Source organism: Dendrobium catenatum, unplaced genomic scaffold (genome assembly GCF_001605985.2).
Source record: "Dendrobium catenatum unplaced genomic scaffold, ASM160598v2 fragScaff_scaffold_1347, whole genome shotgun sequence".
NCBI lineage: Eukaryota > Viridiplantae > Streptophyta > Magnoliopsida > Asparagales > Orchidaceae > Dendrobium > Dendrobium catenatum.
The window spans coordinates 1,323,507-1,340,025 of NW_021319809.1; the positions used below are offsets into that span (position 1 = coordinate 1,323,507).

The 16,519-nt window shown below is 36.2% G+C and overlaps 1 protein-coding gene and 1 long non-coding RNA gene across 3 annotated transcripts in view; both read right to left on the reverse strand.

Moving 5' to 3' along the window:
* Nucleotides 1-370: 370 nt before the first annotated feature.
* The window catches only part of LOC110108019 (tRNA (guanine-N(7)-)-methyltransferase non-catalytic subunit wdr4), a 39,564-nt gene continuing 23,415 nt past the window's right edge, over nucleotides 371-16,519 (reverse strand). Inside the window, exons 8-11 of one of the 2 annotated variants that reach the window (XM_020838503.2) lie at nucleotides 6,344-6,412; nucleotides 4,586-4,686; nucleotides 4,434-4,494; nucleotides 371-940 (exon numbers count right to left, since the gene is read on the reverse strand). In XM_020838503.2, the coding sequence (XP_020694162.1) occupies nucleotides 539-940; nucleotides 4,434-4,494; nucleotides 4,586-4,686; nucleotides 6,344-6,412 (633 nt within the window). In that variant the 3' untranslated portion in view covers nucleotides 371-538. The remainder of the gene's footprint in view (nucleotides 941-4,433; nucleotides 4,495-4,585; nucleotides 4,687-6,343; nucleotides 6,413-16,519) is intronic. The other variant, XM_020838506.2, reaches the window with a different exon arrangement.
* On the reverse strand, nucleotides 7,089-15,710 carry LOC110108021. The gene is made up of 3 exons (XR_003702462.1): nucleotides 14,515-15,710; nucleotides 13,864-13,931; nucleotides 7,089-7,130 (listed from the first exon to the last, which is right to left on the reverse strand). It is a non-coding gene; the product is annotated as an uncharacterized LOC110108021 (long non-coding RNA).

A 16,519-nucleotide genomic window follows, 5' to 3' on the forward strand; every position in this document is an offset into this window, starting at 1 on the left:
ATTTATTTTCTAACTCAAAAACTGAAATCTATAGACGATGGACAACTACTTGTATAACATATTTTTCAACTACATGCCTTAACAACACAATATTTTGGCCTTTACATTTCATATCACGATAATTTTTGAAAGGAAATTGGAATTCAACAGCATTAGGCTCGCATGTATGTGTATGTGGAACAGCTTTATCACAAATATACTCTCATGCATTACAAGGATATCTATTTTTGGTCCACAAATAAATGAAATATTATCAGTTTAACGAAATAAAATACAGGATATACGACTTGCCTCGTAGTGCCCAGAAACTGCTTGAAACTAAAGAAAGTATAACTATCAGATAGCATGCTTGAATAACATAAGCAAAATATAAACATGAAATCTCAAGAGAATGAATACGTAACAAAAGAATAATCAAGTGGAAGGTTGACTTATATGATGGTGAAAAGATAAAGCTCATGAATTGGCAATTATAGCATTTCAAGGTTAAATTTAAAAAAAAAATTCTAACCAAGTTTCCATTGCACTTCCTGAGCTATCAAAACTGTTGTTTCTTGAACTTTCTATCATTTCTGTCTCTCTTCCTAAAATCTCGCTTCTCTAAAGAGTACTGTTTCTTCGTCAATAAATTCTGCATTGCTACTTTCACTGCAGTAGCAGTTGCTGCTAACGCTGCATCCTGCTTTGTAACATGATCACTTCCTTGAAATTGCAAGAGCAACTTCTCACCACCAGGCATGTCTTTATCTTTCAGGATGACAGGATAGTCTCCATGTTCATTTGAAAGAAACTTGTCAAGATCAGAAAGAACTCGGAGCTGAGCCATCTTGGAAACACCTACTTTAGAAACATTAGATGCGCCCATTACCACCCACAATAGTTTCGCAGAAGAACTCAACCCTAAACGTGTAGGCACAAAACTTTCTTCCACAAAAACGAACTGCAAGATAAAAGCAACATGTTATGTACATTCAAACTCAGTATTTTCCTAGTTGTAAGGTTACAGGAAATCAGAGACTAATTACGAAGTCTTCTTAGCTTATCATCAGAATCCGACATGATAACCTTAAGAGAACTTTAAGGGATTCAAGAATGAACAAGAACATGATGCAACATTAAAACTGAAGGAATCAGCATACAAAATACGACAAAAAAGCAAAGAATTTAAGGTAACACCGGCATTTAAGTCTTCAGTTAAAAACTGCTTGAATATCGAAAGGATGCAGATAAAGACATTAGGGCTCATTTGGCTGCTTGTAAATAGAAAATGACATCATTTTCGCTCACTTTGAATAAAAATGAAATCATGAGACAGTTTTTGAGAAGATTTATGAAGTTTGAAAACAATGTTGATATTTAACAATATTACATCAAATAAGAATTTAAAACATCATCGTTCTTCAACACATGGTCGCTGATTTCAACCAGCCATATAAGGCCTTAGTCATAAGAAAAAAAGTCCATGAGTAAATTATGCATAAATGTAAAACTTCAAGAGGAAAATAAAATTTAAAGGGAACAAAATAGTAACTGCAGGACTATGTTGCACTGATACGGATACAGCAACAAGGATACGACTCGATATGGATACGGGACACGTCAATTCTTAAAAATATAGGATACGGGTACGGAGCAGACACGACATTATAATTTATAAATCATACATAAAAATTAAGAAAGCAATCAAAACAAAATATTTAAAATTACAAAAAAAATGAAAGTAACATCATTTGTAGCCTTGTTGCTTATAATTTCAAAATAAAAGTAAGAATTAAATGTTTAGGACAACAACAAAAGCATAAACATAAAATTGTCTAGCACATGAAGTTTCAACTATTCAATAGAAGGAATGATATGATTAGCTTCTTCAGTGGTTTATCTTTGAACTTCTATATCATCTTTAATAAACATCATAGCTTCTAATTCAGGCTCATCAAATGAAAGATTAGCAATTTCTAATATTCCCATATCATCAAGAGACTCAAATTCATCTCGGAAATGAGAGAACCTCGCTTGCAGCCGCAGAATTAAATACGACGGATCTTTTTTTTTTTTTCAACGGACGTACGTATCAATACACGTGCCCTTTTGAATTTAAATAGTCTTTTAATTAGATACAACAAAGTTGTATTCGACATGTATTGGTGCTGTATCAGAAGCGTATTCGTGTATCAGTATATCTGATACAGCATGCCTTCAAGAATAGGTGTATCGGTGCAACATAGCTGTAGGACAACCAGCTCTCTAGAAATATTTTTTTATTTCCGTAGAGACCAGACATAAGTAGATACAATGGCTATAGGAGATACTACCTATGATGGGGACATCAGATCATGGAAAGTATATAAGAGATGTGGCCGACGATCTACGGCCACAATCGCATCGATCTATTTTTGATTCCTCATATGTATTTGTTTTATTTATTTGCTTTATGTATTTTTTTTAGTTGTATTTCCCTTTTTACCCTTAAGGGTTCGTCATGTGTAAGCCCTAAAGGCTATGTCGTCTTTTATTTTTTCATTCATTGTATGAGGCTATATATAACCCCCTTATGTTTCTTTTGAAGGTAATGAATGAATTATAATCAAATTTATGCACATTGAGTTCTTATGAGAGCTTAAGAGTCTTTGGAGAGAAATCCCTTAGAGAGGGAAGCGGATCACCCACCAACTTTGGAAGAGTCCGGGTTCGTGGTTAGTTTCTCCTTATTCCTTCCTCTTCCTTCTCCCCCCTCCCCCCCCCCCCCCCTCCCTCCCCCCCCTTCCCTTCCCTTCCCTTCCATCCCACAGCACACCCAAGTCCCCCAAACCGCCAGCCACCTCCAAAAACCAACCCCCAACGCCGGCCATCCAAAAGCCCCACCCCTTCCCCTTCAGCTAACACCCCAAGCTCCTACCTCCCAACCAACCACACCTCCCCTCACCAAATCCAGCCGGCCAATCCACCCTAGCCGCCGGCCCCCCTTGGGATTTCCCCATTAATTTTGCAATTAAGCCTTCCTAACTAGGTCTTTATATTTTAGGCAACCCAATTAATTCACAATTCAAATCTATTTGAATTTGAATTTGTTACCTAAAATACAAATTCTATTTTAGGAAAGTTTCTAAAATTAAATCCTATTTGAATTTAAATTCAATTCAATTTAATTAAATATTTTCAAATTCCCAATTCCAAATCAAGCAACCCTTGATTGTCTTTCCCCAATTCCCTCTCCCCTATTGAAACCGCCAGCCCCTCTCTCTCTCTATGTCGCCGGCCCCTCTTCATTACCCCATTTGATTACTTTCCAAATTGCAAGCCTCTCTCTTTGGGAAGAATTCAAAGCCTCTCCCTCTCTCTTACCCGCCCCCTCTCTCTCACCTATTGGCCTTTTAATTCTTTCCAAACTTAAGGATTAAATAGGGAAACAAATTCCCAAATTTCCCTCCATCCTCCCTCCCCAAAATCTGAACCAATTTCTTCCTCAAACCCTTCCTTTGACCGGCCACCCTCTCCCCTTTTCTTCTACTTGGATTCTTGAGAGAAACTTCTTTCTCTCAAAGGAATCCTTAAGGGAGAGCAAAGGACGTCGTCTACAACATTTCAACACTACGAAATCGATGCATGACCGATCCCGATCTTGACTCCGGCTTCGTCTACAACGAACAAGGCTTCGTCGACATCCTCCGGTCGCCCTTCTTCGATGTCAATTCGGAAGTAGACAATTTCACAGAAGAGTACTTGGAGCGTATCATCTTCACCTTGTCCGAAGCCATCGAAGAGCAGTTGTCCACCGTTTAGTGGCGAATCACCACCGTCCCACGACAAGGGTGAACTTTCCCTCCTATCAATTTTCTTTTAATCTTCTTCTCTTGTAGGTTGTGAGTCAAGCACAAGGAATCGTGCAAAGCTATCTGTCAATGCTCAGTAAACGTGGGGCATGCGTTTCGATTTTCTATGCATTCTAATCTCATTGTTAACCTAAGGATGCTATTGAAAATCTACTTAATTTGCATATGTTGAAAATCTAATTATTTTGGTGATCTTAACTTTTAGCGTGTGATTTGGCCTAAGCGAAGTCACCTCTCCTTTTTGTTTTCTATTATCGTTTAGTAGCTAACGTTTTAATTCTTAATGCTCTTATTCAAAACGTGCAAGTTCTATCGCATTCATTTAAATCATACTTAGTCCTGCATCAGCCTACCATTTACTCTTTAGACCGAAATACTAAGTTATCAACAATTGGAATAGTAACTGCAGGACAACCAGCTCTCTAGAGATATTTTTTTTATTTCCGTAGAGACCAGACATAAGTAGATACAATGGCTATAGGAGATACTGCCTACATTTACTCTTTAGACCGAAATACTAAGTTATCAACAAGTGGTAAATTTCTCAATTTGCACCAGGCATCGAATAAGAATCTGAATCCCGTGTTCACTGTAGACTCTCACCTTGGCAATGAAAAGACGTCTAGCAGGAACATCACATTTCAGGATCATAACTCCGTGTAAACTGCAACATAAGGCAAACCATAAACAGGAGCTCTCTAGTAAATCAGTGCAAAACTTCAATTAGTAAGTATTTAGAAGAAGTTCGAACTTACCCTTGTATAGCAGCAGCAACAAATGAACCATCAGGAAGGGCATTTATGTCAGTGACTGCCGCAGAATACTCAACTTTCTCCTTAGAATCGAGCAATCCCGCCTTGAAATGGAACTTTAGTTACTAAAGAAAAATAAAAACACAATAATAAAGAAAATGAATGCCAACTTATCAATTTTCTTTAGTTTACGACATGTTGCAAGGGTTAGTTTATAGGAATAGAAACTTGAAAACCAAAATATTTGAATAAACAACTCGTGACAACTGCAAAATCAAAGAACTCAAAGAAATGACACAAACATAATTATTGTTCGTAGTACTACCAAAACATCCAATGATCAAATAATGCATTGAAGAAAATTTATCCAGGAACATATTATGTCAGATTGAAACAAAGACCATAAGGCAAAAAGGTTTTGAATTGTATAGCGAACTTTGATCTGTATAATGGCTGTTTTGTTTCTGCCGCTTATTCTGCTATCCTACTGTTGTAGAGAAGCTTTCCCTTGTTTTTTGGCCGATACTTTCTCAGTTGCCATCTGACAGCTTCTTGCTGATCAACATCTCCCCTGTTCTAAATGCTGATCCACCGGCCATCCGCTTCCTACAACAGTTACAGGCCAAAAAGATTTCCACAGATCCTCAATTTCTGAGGCAGCGAATCAATGGAATCTTCTATTTTCTACAGCTTTCTTTCTCTCGCAACATTGTAACAGGGGATGATTGCGATATTTCTGCTAATTGGATGCAATCCAAATTTGGTAAAAGTGATTTTCAACTATCTTCTAAATAAATTCTAAAAAAAAGCCTTCAAGCATGCATAGAGCTCATTGGTCATTAAACAAAATTTTAGTTGGATGCATAATTCCTTCTTCCTGAGTTCAATTCCATCTTCCAGGATTCAATTTCTTGATCGGGTAAAAATTTTTGAATAATTCCGCAAGAGATTATTTTCTTGGCACAAGAATGGTGAAGTTTGCTTTTATGGCAATTTTTGTCCCCTTCTTTATATTTATTCTTTTATATATTGTTGACCTCCACAAAAATAAAATAAAATAAAATTTTCAAATCAATGCCTTACCTCGGCCATCTCACGGCGTGCTTCGCATCAACTCCCCATGCCTGCGTCATGCCACCCACGATCTTTGCATGATCTCTGGCTTCAACGTTAAAACGAGAATGAAAGATGTTTCGTTCCTTCTTCACCCTCGAGCTCCAAAAATCCTTCACGCCTCCTCTCGGTTCGACTTTCTCGCAGCTTCTCCACTCCAAACCGATGCTTCTTCCTCCCTCAATTGAGCCGCAAGCACTTCGATCCCCCCTCTGCTCTCTTCTGATCCACCTCATAGCCGAACACATCCCACCTCCTGCCGCAAGTTCCCGATCGGACATCATGATCCGTCGAATCTGCCTCTCAGCCATCCCAAACTCTGATCTAATCTCCCCTCATGCCTCAGCAAGATCTCGAGCCAGCATGCCAACCCGCTGACCTCTTCCAGCCTTCAATCTCGATCTCCCCTGTCACGATCCGGCCCGGTTAGCTCGTATATACGAGGCAGAAACGAGATCGGACATTTAAGTTAATCACAATTCGTCTTTTCAATGTAATGGTAAAGATATGCAAAAACAAAAGAGCCTCTAAAACTTTTAATTCCAAACCACATGTTGTTCATAATATACAAGATGGCGAAAATTTAATCTAATCATGCTCTGCAAGCCATCCAAAAATTTAAAGAACTACAGAAAACTGTAAAAGAACCTGCCACCCGTTGCGCGTCGACTGTAGGTAAACCTCGGGTGTTCGGCCATCACCTAAGAGTAGGTTCTCCTGAAAATTTCCCAAAGCTAGGGAATGAGCTACGCTCTGCAGAAATTTCTAATCCTAAACATGCTCATTTGACTAAAAATGTACATGCTTTAAGCAAAAGGGAACATGTGTTTCTTTTCTAACTCATAATGTCTTGATTAGGTCATAATGAAAGATAATATCTTGTTTATGTCATAATGAAAGATAATGTAGGTGTCATATGCATATGTCATCTAGATGTGTATAATGCATGTCATCTCACTTATTTAACATATTCAACCGTCCCGGAGTACCAGGGGTGTACTGATCAGGTACACAAACCTCTTTTGGCTATTTATTTCTTTTTCCTCATTTGCCCCAAGGGACATCATGTTCCATATTATTCATATGTGCCTTTGGCACCGTCTTTGGTACTCCGTATTCAATCATGCACAAATTTTTTTTTTCTATATTATTTCATATGCACATATATTCCTTTCATTGCATACAAAGTCATATATGTTTCCATGAACAAATGTGTGACATAAATATCTAATCATGAATTTCATAACTTCTAATACAAAGCATGAAAGAAATAATGATGTAACTAGATTGCATGTGTATGGCATAGTAACTACTATTCCATTTCTCAAACAAATAACAAAATAATATAAGCATGAGAAGGAAAAAAATTTCCTACCTCCAAAACCTATGAAATCCGCTTCTTCTCCATTTTCTTTACTCTTCTTCTTGCCACTACCTAAAGACAAATAAGTCAATTTTAAACTTCTTGCCAAAGTAAACTTTAGGTTTCAAAATTTCTTTTATAGGCTTCCTATAATCTTCTTCCACCTATCCTTAAGGTCAAAGAACATCAACCTCATACAAAATTTTTTTATAGTTTTATAAAGTAATTTCGGATTTAATTAAAATAGAAAATATAGGAATCTAAAAAGTCATCCAATTCATCCTAAATCCTTCTAAAACATTCATCTTTCTTTTACTTATAAATAAATTCTTATTATTTTCGGAATTAAGCATAAAATAATAAAGAAAATCTTATTTTTGTTCAAATTAAAATTTCTTTTCTTTAGAGACCTCTCTAAACCCTTAGGAATATGTTTTTCCATACATGCAAGCTTTAATTGACTTCATTTGGAAAAGCCCTAATTTTAAAAATCAAAATTTCAAAAGAAAACTTTGCATTTGCTTTATAACATCCCTTCCCTCATTTCTCCTAACAATTGCATACAAAAATAAGTCAAAAGAAGAAACCCTAATTTTCGGATTTCACATTTTTTTCTTAAGAAATCTTACCATTTATGGTATAAAACAATAGATCCAAACAAGGCTTAAAGGTTTTCTAAAGAAATCCCCCAAAAAAAATCAAACCCTAAAATTTCTCTATGCAAAAAATCTCATGAAAATTTTCATTTCTCTTAAAAACAACTTACTTCAAGTCTTCCTCTATGCTTTTCCTAAAGATTCTTGCCGGAATCTCATCGGAATCTCGCCGGCCGCCGGCTTGGAAGGAGCTCTCTCCGCTTCCCCCTCTCTCTTTAGGTCGGCCGAACAAAACAACAAGGGACCGAAATAATCGGTCCCTTAAGGTTTATGAGGGTTTTAGAAATGAAATTTACGCATGTGCCCTTGACCTATTCATTTCCCTTTAAAGCACTTAGGGGTAAAAATAGAAGTTTAGCCAAAATTTACTTAAACAATCTTCGGCGAATTTTAATTCTCAAATCATGCGAAATTAGGTATAAGTTCTTTATACCGTTTCGATCGAAATTTCGAGACGAATCTAATGAAATTTATTTCGTCAATTTCCGACGACATCAAAATTTCACTTAAGTTCGTCGCGGCGCATCGATATGCGTGCGACGCACTCAAATGACGAATTCCGGGTTTTACAATTCTCCCCTTCTAATAAAAATTTCGTCCACGAAATTTGAAAAGAGATAAAACCAAACAATCATACCTTACGCAAAGAGATGAGAATAACCCTTCCTCATTTCTGACTCTTTTTCCCACGTGGCATTCTTTTCCAATCCATGCTTCCAAAGTACCTTCACGAATGGTATCTCTCTGCTCCTAAGTTGCTTTACACTAAATTTCAGAATACGATCCGGTTCTTCAACATATGTAAGATCTGGCTGTAAGTCCACATCTTCCGATATGATCTTAGAAGGATCATCCGATATATACTTCCTCAATGACGAAACATGGAACACATTATGGACAGCATATGTAATGGGTAATGCTAATCTGTATGCCACCCAAAATTGACCCGTTTTTGACCCGGCAACCCGAGATTGACCCATTTTTTACCCGAAAACAGAGATTGACCCATTTTTGGATCCAAAAACTAGCAGTTTTTTTGTTGGCACCGGGTCATTCCGGTCGGGTCAGGTCGACCCGGACTTGAAGCGGGTCAGGTTCGGGTCCGAAAAACCGACGTGTTTGCAAAAACGGGTCAGGTTCGGGTTGACCCGAATAGTGCTGGGTCAGTTTCAGGTTCGACCCGAACCCGACCCGTGATCCGAAATTGACACCCCTATATATGAAAAAAAGAAGAAAGAAATAAGAAAGAAAAGAGAAAGAAAAAAATAAGAAAGAAAAAAATATGATTTTTTTCATCGCCGCCATCCCAACGTCGATTTTTTTCATCGCCGCCATCCCAACGTCGTCGATGTTGAGAGGGCTATGTTCGTCGATTTTAAGATGACATCTATGTTCGTCGATTTTGTTTAGCTTATGATTTTTTCAATAAAAGAAATGAGCATCTCATCACTTATATAGTACAACCCAGATTGAGACTATTTTCTTATAAGAAAATTAGATCGGTTAGATTGCAAAGATTGTAAAGTTATTCCGAGTGAAAATGTATGTACCCAACATCGATTATTAGTTTTGGACTTTAAGATAAAGGGGCAGATAATAAAAAATAAAGTAAATCGATATTCTAGGATTAGTGGGGGCATTTCAAAAATATTAACAAAAATATTTTTGAGAGTAAGATTTTAGATCTTAAGATTTTATCTGTGCATGAGAATGCTAATATTATGTGGGATAAAGTGGCTAGTGATATTAAGAATATTGCAAAAGATGTGCTTAGAGTATCAAAGGGAAAAGCTCCTAATAGTAAAAATAGTTGGTGGTGGAATCCAAATGTGCAAGAAAAGATTAAGAATAAGAAGATTTGTTATAAAAATTGATTTAATTTTAAAAATTCTAATAATTGGGAAAGATATAAAGAGGCTCGTAAGGAATCTAAGAAAGTAATATGCGATGCAAAGACGTTAGCTTTTAGTGATTTATATAATAGATTAGATACTAATGAGGGAGAAAGATATATGTATAAGTTAGCCAAACAAAGAGAAAGGAGTAGTAAGGATTTAGTTCAAGTGAAGTGTATTAAGGATGAAGATCAAAAAATATTTTTCTTAGAAGATATTCAACATATTTTGCTAAACTTTTTAATGAAAATTATGAAAAATAAGATTGACTATAGTGACCTTAGCACCCTAAATGAAAATAAAGATTTCTAAGAGAAGTGCTATGGAGAGTTCTTGAAAAGAAAGGAGTTAATAATGCTTATATTCAAATCATTAAAGATATGTATGCAGGAGCTATTACTTGTGTTCAAACACAAGGTGGATTGACCAAGTATTTCCCTATTTCGGTTGGGTTACATCAAGGATCAGCCTTAAGCCCATATCTTTTTGCTTTAGTCATGGATGTTCTCACTAGACATTTGCAAGATGATGTACCTTGGTGTATGCTTTTTGCTGATGATATTCTTCTTGTTGATAAGACTAGAGAGGGAGTTGAAGGTAAACTTGAATTATGGAGGTCAACCTTAGAGTCTAAAGGTTTTCGCTTGAGTAGATTTAAAACGGAATATATGGAGTGTAATTTTAGCAGTAATAGTCCTAGTGAGGGGATTGTGACTTTGGGCGATCAAGTCATTAATAAGGGTACACGTTTTAGATATCTTGGATCTATTGTTCAGAGTGATGGTGAAATAGATGGGGATATTATCAGCAGAATTCAAGTTGGATGGTTGAAGTGGAGGAATGCATCGGGCTTGTTGTGTGATAGAAAAGTACCCCTCAAACTTAAGGGAAAATTCTATAAGATGGTAGTGAGGCCTGCAATGCTTTATGGTGCTGAATGTTGGCCATTAAAAGAGAAGCATAATATTAAGTTAAGTGTGATAGAGATGAGGATGCTCAGGTGGATGAGTGGCTTTAACCTTAGAGATAGGATACTAAATGAGCATATACGTGAAAAGGTTGGAGTAGCTCCAGTAGAAGATAAGATTAGAGAGAGTCGCCTTAGATGGTTTGGTCACATAAAACGGCGGCTTTCCAATGACCCGGTTAGGAGAGTAGATGTATTAGATTTGACTTATGTTAAGAAAGGTAGAGGCAGACCTAAAAAGACTTGGTTAGAAAATATTAGGAATGACCTTTCTTTATTAGATTTAAACGAGAATTTGACCTTTAATAGGTCAAAATGGAGAAAAAGGATTTATGTAGCCGACCCCACGTAGTGGGATAAAGGCTTGATGTTATTGTTGTTGTATCGAACAAAGATGAGCTATCAAGCTGTGGGTATAGAAATTGCTAACGTCGAGCGTCAATGTCAGACTTTGATACTGAGATGATTTTCGAATGTTGATATTGTATTGACGTCTGACGTCCATGTTGAGATGACATTGGGCATTGGTGTAAAACCAAAGGCGCGACCCGCCAAAGAGAAATAAAAATGAGAATATTTGATGAATGAGATATTGAGTGTAGGCAATTGATTTTATGTTGTGGAGAGGAAATAAGAAATTTAATTTGTATATTTTAAATAAATAAAAATTTTAAATATAATTAATTATATTAAAAAAGTTCATAAAATATTTAAGACACGTATGTTCGACACACGTGTTTAATTTGTATTTACTATTTTTTAATCAGGCACATTTTCGGCGTGTCTAACACGTATCGGAGGCGTGTCGGACGTGTGTTGTGTCATATACGTGTAGGATATTGCAAGACTGTTTGAGGAGAAGTGTCGGTGCATCATAGTTAGAGGCTCTTCATTAGAATCATTATTATAATTGATTGTTATCTCACTTCCCACATCTCACTTGCATTAAAATCCCTCACAATCTCCTTCAACATTTTCAATCTAAATCAGCTTTCTCTTCGATAATCAATAACAACTCTTCAACATAAATAAATAAAATAACTCTAGAGAACACATCTCTTTTTCCCCGCATAAAGCTATAGCCTCAAGGTGTTTTGCATGAGCCTCTCTGAGGCATACCTCAAGGCACGTAACTTGTTGCACAATTTTGAACATAGGATAATGATGCATTATTTGCAGTTCATTTGAATAAATTATTTGCTAAATTTTGACAACTAAATGCCAAGCATAATATATTGATAATGCATGTTCATTCTAATAATTAGGGTAAAATTAATAAAAATTAAGCATTAACTTAGATATAGCATGCATGCTTTCACCATTCTATCTATGATAGATTATTAAACAATATTTGAAAGCCTTACTGAATTTTTAGAAAGCTAGAACCTATTGTGTTTTTACTTGTTTTTCCTTTCATCAAGAATGTTAATCCAAGTTTATGATAAGGACAATTGATATAAGAAGGCCTTTTGAGACAAAAAAATTTACTATAAATTTCTTTGCAAATAAAGTTTTTGCTATGATGCACCAGCACTCCACCATAAAAGCGTATGTAGTGTCCAAAACATGTCAAACACGCCTATCACGTCTTTAATTAAACAAAAAAGAAAAAAAATTCTAGCATGTGTCTTGAATAACTAAGTTCAAATTTTGTAAATCTTAACTAAATGATAATTTAATAAATAAATAAAGCTAAAATGAGTAAAAAATTTAATGTTCTTAACTTTTTTTTAATTTTTACCCTTCATTTGTCCCCTATCATGATTTATGAAAGGTCCATGAATTTTTTATTCATCCTTTCTACATACTTATATATATATATATATATTCAAAATTATAATGATAGAATTTGCTAAAACATTTCATGTTCAATTAATTAGTGTAATTATGTATGATGCATCGACACGAACATGGCGACACGAACATAGGCACGGAACAAGGCTATCATTGAAAATACAGGACGCAAGTACAAGGCAGACATGACATTATAAATTTTAAATAGTGTGTCTAGAAATTAATATAGCATCATATTAAAAATGACAAACAATAATAAATCAAAATAATAATTATTTGTCTAGCTTATAATATAAAACGTCTAATAAAATCACAAAAATATAAGCAAAAAACTATTTGGTACAACATCGAGCTTTAACTACTCATTAAAAGGAATATAGACTTCAAGGGTGTCTTTGCCTTCAATATCATCATCATCGAATATAGTTGTGCAGATCTACCAAATCCTTCACAAAATATATCCAAAAAATGCATTTCACAAAAAAAAAGACCAATGCAAATCATATAAATCTATACGCAACTAAAAAAGAGTTCAAATATCATATTCTACCTTGAAAGGACCTAGAGAAGATGGTTCCACAATCATAACAATACTCATGCGTCCTAGCCTACCTACGGAAATGAAAAAGACAACGAACACCAACCTTCAATTGCTTGTTTGCACTCATCTTCCTTTGCAAAATAAACAAGACCACAAAGACACAAGCTCCTTTAGCATCGCTTGCTCACGTAAATGAAGACTCCTTCGACCTCACCTGCTCACGTAAACGAAGATTCCTTTGACCTTGCCTGCTCGTGTAAACGTAGACTCCTTCGCCCTCGCCTGCTTCCGTAAACGAAGATGACGCAAAACCCTCGCCTACTTGCGAGAATGATAACTTCGAATACGAAAGGATACGGGATAACCTAGAGGAATACACACTGTCCAGCTCGCTTTATGTTTTTTTTTTCTTTAAATGTTATTAAATATTAGGACACGCGTATCCAACATGAGTGTCCATTTAAGTTAAAATATTATTTCAATCGGACATGTTTCAGTCGTGTTTGACATGTGTCCCAACCGCATGTCGGGCGCATGTATGTGTTTGACACTGCATACCATAATATATAGGTGTGTTGGTGCATCATAGGTAGTTATTATATATTATTTTAATTTTAAAAATAAATAATTTATAATGCAGTGTCAAAGGCATATTTATGTCCTATATTTTCAAAAATAAGAGTTTCTGTCACGACCCGGCCCGGTTAGCTCGTAGATACGAGGCGGGAACGAGATCGGACATGTAATAAAATTATCTAATCATTCTTCTTAACAAAAATAAAACTATTCATTGAACTCATCAAAGACAAAAAAAACGCCTCTAAATCTTTTCTAATTTCATTCCAAAAGAGTTTTCAAAATATACAAGATGGCTAACTTCAATCTAAACATGCTAGGATAAGCCATCAAAAAAAATATATAAGTACAACAAGTAAAACTACTAAAACTGAACCTGTCACCCGGCGTACGACGGCTGTAGGTGAACCTTGGGTTTTCATCCATTTCTTCTACTAGGTTCTCCTGAAATTTCCCAAAACTAGGGAGTGAGCTACGCTCAATAGAAATTCTAATCCTAAACATGCTCAGTTGACATAAAGAAAATATTGATTTACTTGCTTTGAAAAGAAAAGGGAACATGCGTTTAAATGTCTCAATTATGTCCTCATGAAAGATATGTAAATGTCATATGCATATGTTATAATTATACTTCATGCATCTTATTTAACATAATCAACCGTCCCGGAGTACCGTTTTGTACTGATCAGGTACACATCTTTTGGCCATTTCTTTTCCTCAATTGCCACAAGGGCCATCTGTGCCTTTTCCTCAATGCCACAAGGGCCATCTGTGCCTTTGGCACCGTCTTTGGTACTCCGTATTCAATCATACACATTCCATTCAATATTTCTTTCACATGATCATATAATTTTTCTTTGCAATGTTTGACATAAAGCTTTACACAATGATACTCATGAATTTGAAACATGAAGGAAACAAAATGCTATAAAATGCTTTACAATATAACATGAGGCTTTACCATATAACATGAAATAAACATGAAACATGAAATAACAATTGAACATGTAAGGATAGGAATTCCTACCTCAAGGCTTAGTTATCCTTTCCTTTGCAAAGCTTTACTTGTCAACAATGTTTCCTCTTGAAACCTATGGATCCAAAAGTCACAACATAAGTCTCTTGCATATTAAGATCTCTCCTAACACTCTCCCTTAAACCTACTAAGAAATTTTCCTATGGAAATTTCAGTTTTGTACCTAAAATCCCTAAGGTTGGAAACCAAATTCTTCTAATAGCATTCCAATAGCATGTTAGAACCCTTCTCTTTCCTAATTATAAGATAAATACTCTTAATTTTCGGATTAGCAAAATTAGGAAATTAGGAAAATATTTTTTCTTTTCCGAAATCTCATTTTCTTTAATTTAGAGGCCTCCTAAAGACATTGGAAACAATAAATGTAAAGGTCTCTACACAAAAACTAACATTTTGGAGAAACCCTAGATTTGTCCTAAAATCCAAAACTCAAAAGAATTCAACGAAACTTCATTTCCACCGTTAAAACTTCGTTCTAAAGTTATCCTATTAATTTCATTCAAAAATTCTAAGTTTTGAGAAAGCCCTAAAATTTTACCTTGAGAAAAACTAGGGAAAGGTGAGGGATTTTTGCATGAAACTCTTACCTTAAGTCTTCCCCTTGCTTTCCCTAAACTTTTCTCAAAAGAATCTCAAAGAAAACTTAAGTTTTTCTCAAACCCTAGTTTTCATTCCTTAGGGAAAACTCAAGGGAAAAGAAGAGAAACTCTTGCAAAACACATACCTTAACCTTCCCTTAGATTTCCCTACGCTTTCCTCCAAGTTTGGCCGCCGGAAACCGCCGCCGGAGCTCGCCGAAATGGCTCCTACCCGCGCGCTCCTTCCTCTTCTCCGCTCGGTTTGGGCCGCACGAACGAATGGGGGGAGAATAGAAGGATTTCGGTTCATGTATAGAGGGGTAATGGGTTTTGCCAAAAGACCCCTATGCCCTCACTTAAACAACCCATGCTTAAATAAACATTAAGGGTACTTTGGGAATTTTTGAACTTCCAAAAATTATATCTCTTAATTTAAACGAAATTTGATACAAGTCCTATATACCAAATTGATCGGAATTTTACGCTCAATTTTATAAAATTAATCCCGTCAAAATCCGACAACATTGAAATTTTCACTTAAAACTCGTCGCGGCGCTTTGAAAAGCGTGCGAAGCCTAAAACGATGTTTTCGGGTTTTACACTTTAAAAGGGGTCATCTTAGAAGCTGAGGGATATGAAGTATTGTACCATTACTCTGCCCACGCTAGTCACTTGGCCAACAACCGAGGTGTCTCTGAAGAAGAAAAACCACAGGCAAGTCTCCAGGCTTTTGTTGACTACCTCTGTCTGCCCATCTGTCTAACGATGATAAGCGGCACTTCTCTTGAGAACTGTTCCTTATAGCCTGAACGTCTCCCTCCAGAGCTGACTAAGAAACACCTTATCTCTATCAAATACTATCGACTCCATGATTCCGTGCAATCTAACCACCTATTTGATGAGTGCTGTTGCTATTGTGACTACTGTGTAGGGATGTCCTAAAGGGATGAAGTGAGCATACTTACTGAACCTGTTAACCACCATTAGAAACACTATGAACCCCTCAGATTATGGTAACCCATTTATGAAATCCATGGTAACCTCTTCCCACACTGTCTGGAAGACCCAAGGGTTGAAGTAATCTCCTTTGAACCATAGCCATGTACTTTTTTCTCTAGCATACCTCACACTAGCCACCATCTCCTCCACATCCTTATGCATACCCTTCCAATGCAATTATGCTTCCAACCTTATGTTTGTATTCTGCACACCTGAATGACCTTCTACCGCGTTCCCATGGAATGCCTGTAGGAAGTGGGAAATATGAACTGAGGTCTGTGGCATCATAAAGCTCACTTGGTATAGTCTCTCTCTCGCTTTAGAGAATAGCCTGGGTGGCTGCTCTCATCCTTTTGTAGATTAATCCTAATCTTCCTCAGCTCCTCATCTTAGACACTTTCTTCTTTGATACCCCCCCC